This window comes from Oncorhynchus clarkii, chromosome 20, assembly GCF_045791955.1.
Source record: "Oncorhynchus clarkii lewisi isolate Uvic-CL-2024 chromosome 20, UVic_Ocla_1.0, whole genome shotgun sequence".
NCBI classification, from domain to species: Eukaryota; Metazoa; Chordata; class Actinopteri; order Salmoniformes; family Salmonidae; genus Oncorhynchus; species Oncorhynchus clarkii.
In genome coordinates this window covers 64,566,276-64,582,725 of record NC_092166.1, presented here as the reverse complement: position 1 = coordinate 64,582,725, position 16,450 = coordinate 64,566,276, and the positions used below count along the sequence as shown (strand labels likewise).

The 16,450-nt window shown below is 44.0% G+C and overlaps 1 protein-coding gene across 1 annotated transcript in view; it reads right to left on the bottom strand.

Annotated features, from left to right (window-relative positions):
• Nucleotides 1–10,837: 10,837 nt before the first annotated feature.
• Nucleotides 10,838–16,450, bottom strand: part of LOC139376717 (myocardin related transcription factor Ba) — a 41,267-nt gene continuing 35,654 nt past the window's right edge. Inside the window, exons 14-15 of the mRNA XM_071119591.1 lie at nt 12,323–16,343; nt 10,838–12,146 (exon numbers count right to left, since the gene is read on the bottom strand). Of these exons, the coding sequence (XP_070975692.1) occupies nt 15,844–16,343 (500 nt within the window). The 3' untranslated portion in view covers nt 10,838–12,146; nt 12,323–15,843. The remainder of the gene's footprint in view (nt 12,147–12,322; nt 16,344–16,450) is intronic.

The window sequence follows — 16,450 nt, the reverse complement described above, 5'->3', positions numbered from 1 at the left end:
CTCTGCTGGGTTTTTCACACTCAACAGTTTCCCATGTGTATCAACAATGGTCCACCACCTAAAGGACATCCAACCAACTTCACAACTGTGAGACGCATTGGAGTCAACATGGGCACCCATGTGAAATGCTTTCGACACCATGGCCTGACAAATTGAGGCTGTTCCGAAGGCAAAAGGGGGTGCAACTCAATATTAGGAAGGTGTTCCTGAAGTTTTGTGCACTCAGTGTATAACACATTTGATAGAGCTTAGAAACACACACACACACATATATACAGTTGAAGTCGGAAGTTTACATACACCTTAGATAAATACATTTAAACTCAGTTTTTCACAATTCCTGACATTTAATCCTAGTAACAATTCCCTGTCTTAGGTCAGTTAGTATCACCACTTTATTTTAAGAATGTGAAATGTCAGAATAATTGTAGAGAGAATTATTTATTTCAGCTTTTATTTCTTTCATCACATTCCCAGTGGTTCAGAAGTTTACATACACTCAATTAGTATTTGGTAGCATTGCCTGTAAATTGTTTAACCTGGGTCAAACGTTTTGGGTAGCCTTCCACAATAAGTTGGGTGAATTTTTGCCCATTCCTCCTGACAGAGCTGGTGTAATTGAGTCAGGTTTGTAGGCCTCCTTGCTCACACTTGCTTTTTCAGGTCTGCCCACAAATGTTCTATAGGATTGAGGTCAGGGCTTTGTGATGGCCACTCCAATACCTTGACTTTGTTGTCCTTAAGCCATTTTGCCACAACTTTGGAAGTATGCTTGGGGTCATTGTCCATTTGGAAGACCCACTTGCAACCAAGCTTTAACTTCCTGACTGATGTCTTGAGATGTGGATATATTGAAGCAACGTAATTTTCCTCCCTCATGATGCCATCTATTTTGTGAAGTGCCCCAGTCCCTCCTGCAGCAAAGCACCCCCATAACATGATGCTGCCACCCCCGTGCTTCACTGTTGGGATGGTATTCTTCAGCTTGAACGCCTCCCCCTTCTTCCTCCAAACATAATGGATGGTCATTATGGCCAAATCAAATGTATTTATATAGCCCTTGGTACATCAGCTGATATCTCTCAAAGTGCTGTACAGAAACCCAACCTAAAACCCCAAACAGCAAGCAATGCAGGTGTAGAAGCACGTTGGCTAGGAAAAACTCCCTAGAAAGGCCAAAACCTAGGATGAAATGTAGAGAGGAACCAGGCTATGTGGGGTGGCCAGTCCTCTTCTGGCTGTGCCAGGTGGAGATTATAACAGAACATGGCCAAGATGTTCAAATGTTCATAAATGACCAGCATGGTCAAATAATAATAATCACAGGCAGAACAGTTATATTTGTATCATCAGACCAGAGGAAATTTCTCCAAAAAGTACAATCTATGTCCCTACGTGCAGTTGCAAACCATAGTCTGGCTTTTTTATGGCGGTTTCGAAACAGTGGCTTCTTCCTTGCTGAGCGGCCTTTCAGGTTATTTCGATATACGACACGTTTTACTGTGGAAATATATACACTTTTGTACCGGGTTCTTCCAGCATCTTCACAAGGTCCTTTGCTGTTGTTCTGGGATTGAGTTGCACTTTTCACACAAAAGTACATTCAGCTCTAGGAGACAGAACGCGTCTCCTTCCTGAGTGGTGTGACGGCTGCGTGGTCCCATGGTGTTTATACTTGCGTACTATTGTTTGTACAGATGAACGTGGTACCTTCAGGCGTTTGGAAATTGCTCCCAAGGATGAACCAGACTTGTGGAGGTCTACAATTTTTTTCTGAGGTCTTGGCTGATTTCTTTTGATTTTCTCATGATGTCAAGCAACGAGGCACTGAGTTTGAAGGTAGGCCTTGAAATACATCCACAGATACACCTCCAATTGACTCAGATGATGTCAATTAGCCTATCAGAAGCTTCTGATTGTGATACAGTAAATCAGTGAAGTGAAATAATCTGTAAACAATTGTTGGAAAAATGACTTGTCATGCAAAGTAGATGTCCTAACTGACTTGCCAAAACTATAGTTTGTTAACAATAAATGTGTGGAGTGGTTGAAAAATGACTCCAACCTAAGTGTATGTAAACTTCCGACTTCAACTGTACATATATATTCACACACACAAATGTATGTGGACACTCCAAATTAATGGATTCGGCTATTTCAGCCATACCCGTTGTTGAGAGGTGTATAAAATCGAGCACACAACCATGCAATCTCCGTAGACAAACATTGTCAGTGACTTTCAATGCGGCACCGTCATAGGATGCCACCTTTTCAACAAGTCAGTTCGTCAAATTTCCGCCCAACTCAGTTGGAGTGACTTAAAAAATGTAAATGAAATTGTAAGTTCAGCAAGATCAACGTCACCCCAAAAATGTGGTGACATAAAGTGGTTTCTGTGCCAACGCTAGTCTCATTTGGTTGTGTGCATGCGGCTATTCAAAACAGGTGCCCATCCACCATCTTCACTGGAATGGTTTGTGTCATCATGAGTAATAAAACATGCAAATGCATGAAAACCTATGTTTTGCCCTTCATAAGCTGATAGCTGGGGTTTTTTCTCCCACTGGGTGGCATTGAATAGAGGTCAGTTCAACATGTTAGCTTGAAGAACCTTAGGTCTTTTTCCATCTTGGAGCTTCTAAGCATTCTCTTCTTAATTAATGGAGCAACACTGAAACTAGAATGGAAATGGAGGAGAGTTTTTCTGCTCAGGACCCAGAGTTCCTTTCATCAGCTGGATCAGGGGTAGACCTGCAGCCTGACACAGAGCAGGTAGAGACAATCTCTGAAGACTCAGCCCAGCTCTCCATAGAGGCTGCGAGCGTCTCCTCCGAGCCCAACCAGGTCACTGCCGATCTGGGTAGGGTGTACTCTCAGCTGGCCTTCATCACCTTCCGGAGGCAGCTGCTCCACAACCGGCGGATCATGCTGCTGAAGATGCAGCAGTTCAGAAATAAGAGAAAAGACAGGGAAGGTGAGTCGTCTGGTCAAGACAATCATAAGAGTGGGGCTATGGGGGAATCAAACAGACAGATAGCACACACACGTGTGCATACACAAACATAATAACCATACCAGGAAACCAGGGTTGGTTGTCAGACTTTTTACTCATGTGTATTTCTCAGGACCAGTATATTTTACACAAGACCATTTTCAATATTAGGAAAAAGATCAAGATCTTGGGTTGAAATGCATAGTCACTTTAATAACTCTACCTACATGTACATACTACCTCAAATAATCGGTGCCCCCGCACATTTACTCTGTATCAGTACACCCCTGTATAAAGTCTCGCTATTGTTATTTCCCTGCTGCTCTTTAATGACTTGTTACTTTAATCTCTTATTCTTATCTGTATTTTTTTGAAACTGCATTGTTGGTTAGGGGCTCGTAAATAAGCATTTCACTGTAAGGTACCTGTTGTATTCAGTGAATGTGACTAATAAAATTGGATTGGATTTTGATTTGAGGGGACCTGTTTTATCCTCCCATCTTAATCCAACATGGACTGAGCTCAACTGTCCTTCTGCTCAGTTGTGCACCGGGGCCTCCCACTCCTCTTTCTATTCTGGTTGGAGCCAGTTTGCGCTGTTCTGTGAAGGGAGTAGTACACAGCGTTGTACGAGATCTTCAGTTTCTTGATTAGCCTTCATTTCTCAGAACAGGAACAGAATGACAAGTTTCAGAAGAAAGTTCTTTGTTTCTGGACATTTTGAGCCTGTAATTGAACCCACAAATGCTGATGCTCCAGATACTCAACCAGTCTAAAAGAAGGCCAGTTTTATTGCTTCTTTAATCAGAACAACAGTTTCCAGCTGTGCTAACATAATTGCAAAATAATTTTCTAATGATCAATTAGCCCTTTAAAATGATAAACTTAGATTAACTAACACAATGTGCCTTTGGAACACAGGAGTGATGCTTGTTGATGGGCCTCTGTACACTACTGTAGATATTACATCTTTTAAACTGTATTTTATTTTAAAATCAGCCATTTCCAGATACAATAGTAAATTACAACATTAACGATGTCTACAGTGTATTTCTGATCAATTTGATGTTATTTTAAAATGGACAAAAAGTGTGCTTTTCTTTCAAAAACAAGGACGCTTCTAAGTGACCCCAAACTTTGGAACAGTTGTGTGTGTGTGTGTGTATGTATATATATATATATATATATATACACACACACACACACACACATATATATGTGTATATATATGTATATATATGTATATGTGTATATATGTATATGTGTATATATACACACACACACACACACACACACACACACACACGTCGGAAGTGTACATAAATTTAGGCTGGAGTCATTAAAACTCGTTTTTCAACCACTCCACAAATTTCTTGTTAACAACACTAAGTTGACTGTGCTTTTATATAGCTTTAAAATTCCAGAAAATGATGTCATGACTTTAGAAGCTTCTGATAGCAAAGCTTCTGGGGTGCTTTGCTGCAGGAGGGACTGGTGCACTTCACAAAATAGATGGCATCATGAGGGAGGAAAATTATGTGGATATATTGAAGCAACATCTCAAGACATCAGTCAGGAAGTTAAAGCTTAGTCACAAATGGGTCTTCCAAATAGACAATGACCCCAAGCATACTTCCAAAGTTGTGGCAAAATGGCTTAAGGACAACAAAGTCAAGGTATTGGAGTGACCATCAAAGCCAAGACCCCAATCTTATAGAACATTTGTGGGCAGAACTGAAAAAGCGTGTGCGAGCAAGGAGGCCTACAAACCTGACTCCGTTACACCAGCTCTGTCAGGAGGAATGGGCCAGAATTCCCCCAACTTATTGTGGGAAGCTTGTGGAAGGCTACACGAAACGTTTGACCCAAGTTAAACAATCTAATTGAGTGTATGTAAACTTCTGACCCACTGAGAATGTAATGAAAGAAATAAAAGCTGAAATAAATCACTCTTATTATTCTGACATTTTACATTCTTAAAATAAAGTGCTGAGCATAACTGACCTAAGACAAGGAATTTTTACTAGGATTACATGTCAGGAATTGTGAAAAACTGAGTTTAAATGCATTTGGCTAGTGTATGTAAACTTCTAACTTCAACTGTATATCACACACATATCTATATCACAGAGACACACTGGGTGTGTGATATATATTACATATACACTGCTCAAAAAAATAAAGGGAACAAAAAAATAACATCCTAGATCTGAATGAATGAAATATTCTTATTAAATACTTTTTTCTTTACGTAGTTGAATGTGCTGACAACAAAATCACACAAAAATTATCAATGGAAATCAAATTGATCAACCCATGGAGGTCTGGATTTGGAGTCACACTCTAAATTAAAGTGGAAAACCATACTACAGGCTGATCCAACTTTATGCTCCTGGTGAGGTGGCGGATGGTCTCCTGAGGGATCTCCTCCCAGACCTGGACTAAAGCATCCGCCAACTCCTGGACAGTCTGTGGTGCAACGTGGCGTTGGTGGATGGAGCGAGACATGATGTCCCAGATGTGCTCAATTGGATTCAGGTCTGGGGAACGGGCGGGCCAGTCCATAGCATCAATGACTTCCTCTTGCAGGAACTGCTGACACACTCCAGCCACATGAGGTCTAGCATTGTCTTGCATTAGGAGGAACCCAGGGCCAACCACACCAGCATATGGTCTCACAAGGGGTCTGAGGATCTCATCTCAGAACCTAATGGCAGTCAGGCTACCTCTGGCGAGCACATGGAGGGCTGTGCTGCCCCCCAAAGAAATGCCACCCCACACCACGACTGACCCACCGCCAAACCGGTCATGCTGGAAGATGTTGCAGGCAGCAGAACGTTCTCCACGGCGTCTCCAGACTGTCACGTCTGTCACATGTGCTCAGTGTGAACCTGCTTTCATCTGTGAAGAGCACAGGGTGCCAGTGGCGAATTTGCCAATCTTGGTGTTCTCTGGCAAATGCCAAACGTCCTGCACGGTATTGGGCTGTAAGCACAACCCCCACCTGTGGACGCCGGGCCCTCATACCACCCTCATGGAGTCTGTTTCTGACCGTTTGAACAGACACATGCACATTTGTGGCCTGCTGAAGGTCATTTTGCAGGGCTCTGGCAGTGCTCCTCCTGCTCCTCCTTGCACAAAGGCGGAGGTAGCGGTCCTGCTGCTGGGTTGTTGCCCTCCTACGGCCTCCTCCACGTCTCCTGATGTACTGACCTGTCTCCTGGTAGCGCCTCCATGCTCTGGACACTACGCTGACAGACACAGCAAACCTTCTTGCCACATCTCGCATTGATGTGCCATCCTGGAGGAGCTGCACTACCTGAGCCACTTGTGTGGGTTGTAGACTCCATCTCATGCTACCACTAGAGTGAAAGCACCGCCAGCATTCGAAAGTGACCAAAACATCAGCCAGGAAGCGTAGGAACTGAGAAGTGGTCTGTGGTCCCCACCTGCAGAACCACTCCTTTATTGGGGGCGTCTTGCTAAATGCCTGTAATTTCCACCTGTTGTCTATTCCATTTGCACAACAGCATGTGAAATTTATTGTCAATCAGTGTTGCTTCCTAAGTGGACAGTTTGATTTCACAGAAGTGTGATTGACTTGGAGTTACATTATGTTGTTTGTGTTCCCTTTATTTTTTTGAGCAATGAGCACACACACACACAAAACCAAAAGCATGTGGACACCTGCTTGTCGAACATCTCATTCCAAAATCATGAGCATTAATATGGAGTTGGTCCCCCTTTGGTGCTATAACAGCCTCCACTTTTCTGGGAAGGCTTTCCACTAGATGTTGGAACATCGTTGCGGAGACTTGCTACCATTCAGCCACAAGAGCATTAATTAGGTCGGGCACTGATGTTGGGCGATTAGGCCTGGCTCACAGTCAGTGTTCCAATTCATCCCAAAAGTGTTCGATTGGTTTGAGGACAGGGCTCTGTGCAGGCTAGTCAAGTTCTTCCACACCGATCTCGACAAACCATTTCTGTATGGACCTCGCTTTGTGCACGGGGGCATTGTAATGCTGAAACAGGAAAGGGCTTTCCCCAAATTGTTGCCACAAAGTTGGAAGCACAGAATTGCCTAGAATGTCATTGTATGTTGTAGCGTTAAGATTTCCCTTCACTGGAACTAAGGAGCCTAGACCAAACCATGAAAAACAGCCCCAGACCATTATTCCTCATCCACCAAACTTTACAGTTGGCACTATGCATTGGGTCAGGTAGCGTTCTCTGCTATCTGCCAAACCCAGATTCATTTGTCAGATGGAGAAGCATGATTCATCACCCCAGAGAATGTATTTCCACTGCTCCAGAGTCCAATGGCAGCGAGCTATACACCTCTCCAGCCGACGCTTGGCATTGTGCATGGTGATCTTACCTTTGTGTGCGGCTGCTCGGCCATGGAAACCCATTTCATGAAGCTCCCAATGAACAGTTCTCGCACCGATACTGCTTCCAGAGGCAGTTTCGAACTCGGTAGTGATTGTTGCATCCGAGGACATCACACGGCGGTCCCGTTCTGTGAGCTTGTGTGGCCTACCACTTCGCGGCTGAGCCGTTGTTGCTCCTAGACGTTTCCATGTTTTCACAATAACAGCACTTACAGTTGACCAGGGCAGCTCTAGCAGGGCAGAAATTTGACAAACTGACTTGGAAAGGTGGCATCCTATGAGGGTGCCACGTTGAAAGTCACTGAGCTCTTCAGTAAGACCATTATACTGCCAATGTTTGTCTATGGAGATTGCATGGCTGTGTGCTCGATTTTATACACCTGTCAGCAACGGGTGTGGCTTATCCACTCATTTGAAGGGGTGTATATATACTTTGTATATATAGTGTACTGTGTGTAGGTGGCACACACGCACACATATCCACTTGGTCAATTCATGTCAGCATGAAGTGAGGAGAATGTTAGTTCTTTCAAAGAAATTCACACATCAAATTTCAAAATAGCCGGCCTGGTCTCAGACTAGACGCAACATAGTAAACATCAATCCGGGGCAATCAAATTAGTATGATATGTTATATTTGGTTTGGATACATAAGACACAAGGTACTTTAGGCAAATATTAAAGTAGGGTGGTTGGTTGGAACGTCTAGCAACCCAAAGGTTGCGTGTTTGAATCTCATCACGGCCCGCTTTAGCTAATTTGCAACTTCGCATATAAGCTAACCCTTCCCCTAACCTTAACCCCTAGCCTAACTAACGTTAGCCACCTCGCTAACATTAGCGACAACATATTGGAATTCATAACATAGGTTTAGCAAATGTGTAACATATTGTAGGAATTGCAATTCTTAACATGTTGCACGAATTGTAATTCGTAACATATACAAAATGGATTGACATCCACGTAATTAATACGAAACATAAAATAGACTAATTGGTGTCCCAGACATTTACTATGTTGTGTACCCGAGTCCAGGTTGAAATATAAATGAGTGCCATTTAGATTGTGAGTAACTAGCACTGTGAACACCAACCCAGGGAGACAACCAACCCCGGTCTCCCCTACTTATTGAGGAACTGAAAAGCAAAGTTGGTTTCTTGTGTTCTGAAGCTATCCCAAAGCTTTTCAACCACATCTTCCTCTGTCTCCCTCCGTCGCCCAGCTCTGTCCCCTACAGTCTCTTTCCCAGAGGAGTCCGAGCCTACAGAGCTGGAGGCCATAGAACAGGAGCTACATGATCTGGTGGAAAGAGAACAGGAGCTACTACAGATACAGACAGACAACAACATTGGACCGGATCATAAACCACTGTCAGGTAGACAGACACCTGCTCACTATACCAGTCCTGTACACAGCAAATACATTTTGAAACAAGCTGCCTTATCTTAGATATTTTAAGCTTGATTGTTTGCTTGAGCCTAAAGTGCAGCAGAGATCTTTGTCCTGTCTGTAAAAACTAACTATTGATTTATGCTTTCCATTCATGTTTGGATAGATGTCAATAGGATGTTTCATAACTTTATTTCCTCATCACTGAGCACACTTTTTTGTTGTTGTTGTAGACTATACAGAGGATCTCATTGCCCCCTATCAAGGAGTGTATGTCCTACCGAGTAACACACCAGAGAACATGAAACAATATACACAGACTACACCTCCTGCTGCGCCAGGTATGTGTGTGTGAGCATTGGTAGGATGAACAATTAGGTAGAGTGGATACATGAGACAAGCTCTGACATAAGCTCTACAGTACTTGTAATTTCTCCATCTACAGTATGTCCAGGTGAGCATAGATGGCAACGACAATGCTTCTTTTCTCCTCTCCTCCAGAGGCCCCAGATGACATAGTGGAGGTGGAGAAGCTCAATAGTGACCCAGCGATCGTCCAATGCCCTATCTGCGAGCAGGTCATCACCACGGAAACATATCGCAAAATAGGAGGGGCAGCCTGGATGCTATGCCTTGTGTCCAGCATGTTAGGGTGAGTCCTGGCAGACAAGTTCTAGTATCAAACGTCACAGAGGAGTGATGATTTAGGAGCTGCTCCCTGTTCATGTGGTCTTATTCATTGTTGTATAAAAAGCAAAACTGACCATAGGTCAGCACTCCTCTAAAACATCCGACCTTAGATCAAAGTCTAGGGGCAACTTTATCCTACAACCAGATAAGCAGAAACCAGATGTGCTCTTATTTTAGTCTGTCTTAATTAAGCATTAAGGCCTGGGGGGGGGGGTGTGGTATATGGCCAATATACCAGGGCTAAGGGCTGTTCTTATGCACAAAGATGCAGAGTAAATGGATACAGTCCTTAGCCGTGGTATATTGCACCACCCCGAGATGCCTTATTGCTATTATAAACTGTTTACCAACATAATTAAAAGAGTAAAAATACATGTTTTGTCATACCCGTGGTATAAGGTCTGATATACCATGGCTTTCAGCCAATCAGCATTCAGACCTCAAACCACCCAGTTCATAATACTGTATAAACCCCCTCTGCCAGGTGTGTGGCTGGGTGCTGTCTCATCCCCTTCTGCTTGGACAACCTAAAGGACGTCAGACATCGATGCCCTGAATGTCACAGCAACATCTACACCGCAGAACGGATGTGAAGACAGAATGGTACTTCTACAGATACTATATCACTGGCTACTGTTTCTTTGGTGTTGGATGGAGGGAGACAGTGAATGGAGTGGTTGGATGGGCGTTATATGCCCTCTGAACTGTGGGACATTAGAAGGCGAGAGACTGGACAGCTCTAATGACACCTGGTGGCAGATGCCGTACTGTGTACTGTGTTATGATCACAGTTTGAGGGGATGGAGATTGTTGTTGGGGTGATAGTTTCTTTCTTGAAAAAGTTGGGAGGATGATCCTAAAAAGCACTATGAATCTCGAGCAGTGTCCAGCTGTGACAGCATTTGGTTCTATCAACGGTGCAAAATCCAACAGAACCTGAGAAGACTTTCTGACCAAAATGATGGACTGGAATAACACATACTGAGAATATAGCGTTCCTCGCTTCATTATCTGTAGAACATATGTTTGTATATTCTAAGAGAGAAAATGTTTCTACTCACCAGAGACCGTATGAGAACATGATCATTGAAGGCTAATCAACGCATTGGTCATGCAAATGTCAAAGGGAAAGCAGGTGATGCATTGACAGTAAGCCATTTACCACACAACCACCTAGGATTTATGAAAATGAAGACAAACATTTACCAGCAAGCAACAATAGCCTGTATATTCTACTTCCCTCTTTCTTTACAGTGACAAAGGTCAACGTAAGTGAATTAACCTGGCAAATGTTGTGAACTGTAATTTTCTATTTTCCTTTCAAGTGTTTTGTTTAATCTTGTGGAACTACAGAACATCAAATCTAATAATGCCTCAAATGCTTACTACTTTTATATAGTACAATTATACAACGGAGTATGATGCTGTGTTTGTTTTTGACAGCTTAACATCATTTCAAAAGATATTCACAGTAGAACTTTAACAATCTCAGCAGCCCAGGACCAAACCTCACGTGAGCGCTGGCCTCCAGCCGCAGATGTTAGGAGACTTTCACAATGCACCACATTTTATTGACACAAAAGGCATTCAGTACATATATGTTTTCATATTATTTACAAAATAGATATAATGGATGTGCTACACATGTATAAAAATATGCATGACAAGTGTGTACACAATGTGCAAAATGTATGTATGGTGTACAGATGACAGACTTGACAGTGCACGCGTCTGTGTGTGTGTGGGGGGGGGCAGATGTCTTAGTACACTGAACAAAAATATAAAACACAACATATAAAATGTTGGTCCCATGTTTCATGAGCTGAAATAAAATATCACAGAAATGTTCCATATGCACAAAAAGCTTCCCTCTCTCAAATGTTGTGTTACTGAGCATTTCTCCTTTGCCAAAATAATCCAGCCACCTGACAGGTGTGGCATATCAAGAAGCTGGTTAAACAGCATGATCCTTACACAGGTGCACCTTGTGCTGGGGACAATAAAAGTCCACTGAAATTTGCAGTCAAGTTTTGAGGGAGCGTGCAATTGGCATGCTGACTGCTGGAATGTCCACCAGGGCGGTTGTCAGAGAATGGAACGTTCATTTCTCTACCATAAGCAGCCTAAACGTCGTTTTAGAGAATTTGGCAACCGGCCTCACAAGCACAGACCAGGTGTAACCACACCAGCCCAGGACCTCCACATCCAGTTAGACCAGGTGTAACCACGCCAGCCCAGGACCTCCACACCCGGTTAGACCAGGTGTAACCACGCCAGCCCAGGGCCTCCACATCCGGTTAGACCAGGTGTAACCACGCCAGCCCAGGACCTCCACATCCGGTTAGACCAGGTGTAACCACGCCAGCCCAGGACCTCCACACCCGGTTAGACCAGGTGTAACCACGCCAGCCCAGGACCTCCACATCCAGTTAGACCAGGTGTAACCACGCCAGCCCAGGACCTCCACATCCGGTTAGACCAGGTGTAACCACGCCAGCCCAGGACCTCCACATCCGGTTAGACCAGGTGTAACCACGCCAGCCCAGGACCTCCACATCCGGTTAGACCAGGTGTAACCACGCCAGCCCAGGACCTCCACATCCGGTTAGACCAGGTGTAACCACGCCAGCCCAGGACCTCCACATCCGGTTAGACCAGGTGTAACCACGCCAGCCCAGGACCTCCACATCCGGTTAGACCAGGTGTAACCACGCCAGCCCAGGACCTCCACATTCGGTTAGACCAGGTGTAACCACGCCAGCCCAGGACCTCCACATCCGGTTAGACCAGGTGTAACCACGCCAGCCCAGGACCTCCACATCCGGTTAGACCAGGTGTAACCACGCCAGCCCAGGACCTCCACATCCAGTTAGACCAGGTGTAACCACGCCAGCCCAGGACCTCCACATCCAGGTAGACCAGGTGTAACCACACCAGCCCAGGACCTCCACATCCGGCTTCTTCACCTGCGTAACCGTCTGAGACCAGCCAACCGGACAGCTGAAGAAATTGCGGGTCTGAACAACCGAATAATGTCTGAACAAAAGGTCATAAATCGTCTCAGGAAAGCTCATCAGCGTGCTCAGAGTCTTGACCTGACTGCAGTTTGGGCGTCGTAAAAGACTGCAGTGGGCAAAGGCGCACCCTCGATTGCCACTGGTGCTAATGTACCGGGTAGATGGCCGATGTGTGGGTTAGAGGTTTTCTGATGTCAACGTTGTGAACAGAGTGCCCCATGGTGGCGGTGGGGTTATGGTATGGGCAGGCATAAGCTATGGACAACGAACACAATTGCATTTTATTGATTGCAATTTGAATGCACAGAGATCCTGCGGCTCATTGTCGTGCCACCATCACCTCATGTTTCAGCATGAAAATACACAGCCCCTGTCAGAAAGATCTGTACACAATTTCTGGAAACTGAAAATGTCCCAGTTCCTACATGACCTGCATACTCAGACAGGTCACCCATTGAGCATTTTTGGGATGCTATGGATCGATGTGTATGACAGCATGTTCCAGTTCCCACCAATATCCAGAGGAGTGGGACAACATGCCACAATCAACAGCCTGATCAACTCTACGTGAAGGAGATGTGTCATGCTGCCTGAGGCAAATGGTGGTCACACCAGATAATGACTGGTTTTCTGATCCACACCCCTATTTTTTTTAAGGTATCTGTGGCCAACAGACACACATCTGTACTCCCAGTCATGTGAAATCCATAGAGTAGGGCCTAGTGAATGTATTTCAATTGACGGATTTCCTTATATGAACTAAAATCTTTGAAAATGTTGCATTTACACTTTTGTTCAGTGTAGTTACATTTCAGACAAAGAACCAGGGTTGAACGGGAGACAAGTACCATACAGAAGACACAGAATTAGGTAAGGCCGAAATCAAGATCCGCTTGCAATGATCAACACGATGACATCTTGTTATGAGATAGCGACAACACAAATGAACCAGTGCTGTAAGTGTAAGGCCTTATTGCTTCACTAACATCCTATTAACAGTAGTAGTACACAGGTTTGACATGATTCAGAATCTAAATGTTTTAGAATCCAACTGTCATATTTTACAGCATACCCATGTATATAGATGCATTTGGCCATATATTTCTGGTATGGGTGGTAAAAAAAACATTTACAGTAATCTTCCTCTTGCATATATACAGAAAAAACTATTGGATTTTAGAACACAAAAATGTGATAAATACAATTTTAAAAAAGTGGCAACAATAGATTTTCACCAATGTTTCACTGCCTTATTAGGCAACAATTGAAAAACAAATAATTCCTTGATAGCCCTAAACCACAGTTACAAGCATCTGGTTCCTAATGGTAACAGACAGTGTGTACAGTATTTGGCATTATTACCTGCCTATATGTTATCCTTAGTGTTTGACTTGTTGGATAAGAATGATTGTTCAAACATCAAAATAAAGCCATGATATTCCAAAGTGCTATACAGTACAACCGTATTAGTTCTATACAATATTGATCAGAATAATATTTGGATTGAGATGCTGAGTACTACTAAAGTCGTTTGACATGATTTACCAGGTAGAACTACACAACGCAAATTTAAAAAAATTATACATTATACACAAACACCATCATCAAATTCAGCCACAAAATGGTAGCTATACCAGAAGCTTAATGTCCTTTTAGTTTAACTCTGTTGGTCACACCACTGTGGGTGTTTACTGTGCGTTTTACCACATAACACAAACCAAACAGGACAGAGGGAACAGTCCTACAAAGCTGTTCTGTGAGACAAACCTTTTTAAAACTCAGCCTATAAAAGTTGTTCATTTGTCTTATGAACGTCCAACTTCATAAAAATAAAGACGACTCAAGTGAGTTGCAGCCAACTCAGTGACAGAGACAAATATAGCCCGATATCAGACATTGTTTAAAACGTTCAACAACACAGAGACACACAGAAAGGGCACACATAGACACACATGCAGACAGAGACATCATGCATCATTTCTCAGACAGAACCACAGACACACAGTGAGAGACTGAGAAGAATGCTGAGAGACCGAGACAAATGCAGAGATTTGACAGACAGATTTCAGGACAGACAGAGAAGATTACAGGTCATGCAGCCACATTAAAACATGTCACAAACACTTGTAGCATACAAAACACCTGGCACTCAGACTATCATGCCAACTTCTTGTCACTCATTGTCATGTCAAACATGCTTGGCAATAAGCAATGGAGTTGGCAAGAGCACAAACAGCCTTGGGACCAGGCTAGCATACAGTAAGTATATACACATTAACCTCTATGTAGTGTACCTGTGTGATAGCATAATTGTTCCCTTGCCACTGATACGTCAGTTGTCTTTCAGAAGATAAAGCTGCCAACAATGTAGTCTCTACTTTCTTTCAGACGGATCAACTTGGAATCCTTGAATTGAAAGTACACAAAGATAACCAACACGTGGATCGACGTTTTTTCAATAAACGGTTCATTAAAATCTTTATCTGTGATTCAGATTTCCTTGTGTGAGGTGCAGGTGTAAGGCCCGCCTCCTTAGTGCATAGCTCAGAGTGGGAGGAGTCCACTCCTCCTCATCCAATAGGAGTGAGTCTTTGTTCTCAGTGTCAGTTCAGTTGCTTAAATAGTCCAACTGACCACAGCGTCTGTATTGTTCAGGAAAAAAACAGTCTCATCCAAAACAATATGTAGCTATGTCGCAATACCAAATATAGGTATGTCGCAATACCAAATATAGGTATGCCGCAATACCAAATATAGGTATGTCGCAAAAAAAAAAAGACCAGTGTAAAACAGCCTTGTACTCTTGTCAGTTTTACTTGGGTCAGTTATGCTGTTTGTCGTGGCTTGTGCACAGCAGATCTGTAATAAACAAACCACATTCTCAGACTGACTGTATGGCACAGCAGCATGCTTCCACAGAGCAATGGCTGTAGATCCAGACCCTGTAGCATGACCAATGTGAAACGCATGCTAAGTTAATACATCCACGTGTTCACCGCAAGGAACGCTGAACAGCGTAAGGCTGACTGCCATGTGTTGTATAGTGAACGCTTTGCCCAATTCAATAAAAACTCCAGCAGGGCTGAGGGAACAGCTAACATTTACAGGATATTTACATACCGTCTGCCTCCTTGTTCATTTGGCTCTGGTCCCAGTACTCCTATTAAACATCCACTGCCCCGATCACCAGCTGGCTAATCTTATTATATGGCATAACATTTTTTAAATATTTTTTTATGATTTAAATACACAAGGAGGACTAACCTCACTTACCAAGTCTGTATTTGTTACATTGAGTCCCTCTATCCCTACACCACTCCTCCTCTTCCTTCCTTCCTCACTCCATCCATCCCCTTCTCCCTCAGTCCCAGTGCAGCTGCAGGTCGTGTGTATCCAGGAAGTCTGAAGGAATCCCCAGGGGTGTGAGCCCCCCCGCGGGGTCGGACGGCATGGTTAGATCCAGCCACTCCATGTTGTCCAGGACTGTGTCGGACAAGCCCATGTTGAGGGAGGAAGGGGGAGACGTGGAGTCGCAGAAGGACAGCTCTGAGGTGTCCATTGGGGAGTAGGGTTGATCCAGGAGCTGGGACTGCAACTCCTCGATCAGACCCAGGGTGCGGGGATCCGTGGTTGGGGACGGGTTGTTCAGAGTCCCCTCCAGGAAGGCCTCCAGCTGGTTGTCGGAGGCCAGGCTGGGGAGGGGCAGGGGGTTGAAGGGAGGGGTGGGAGGGGGAGCAACCTGGATCTGTGGAGGGGTTCTGAACAGGGCAGTGTTGACAGGTAGGGTAGTGATGTTGGCTGTGACAGGGACAGTCTTAGTGCTTAGAGAAGGCAGGTCCTGCTGGATGAATGGAGTGATCTCTGGAGGAGAAAAGAGACAGGAATAGGATAGGAAAGATTATTTACCTGTATTGTAACACAGGCTGAAGTCTAAAAAGAAACGCCAACCTTATCACTGTTTGAAAAGA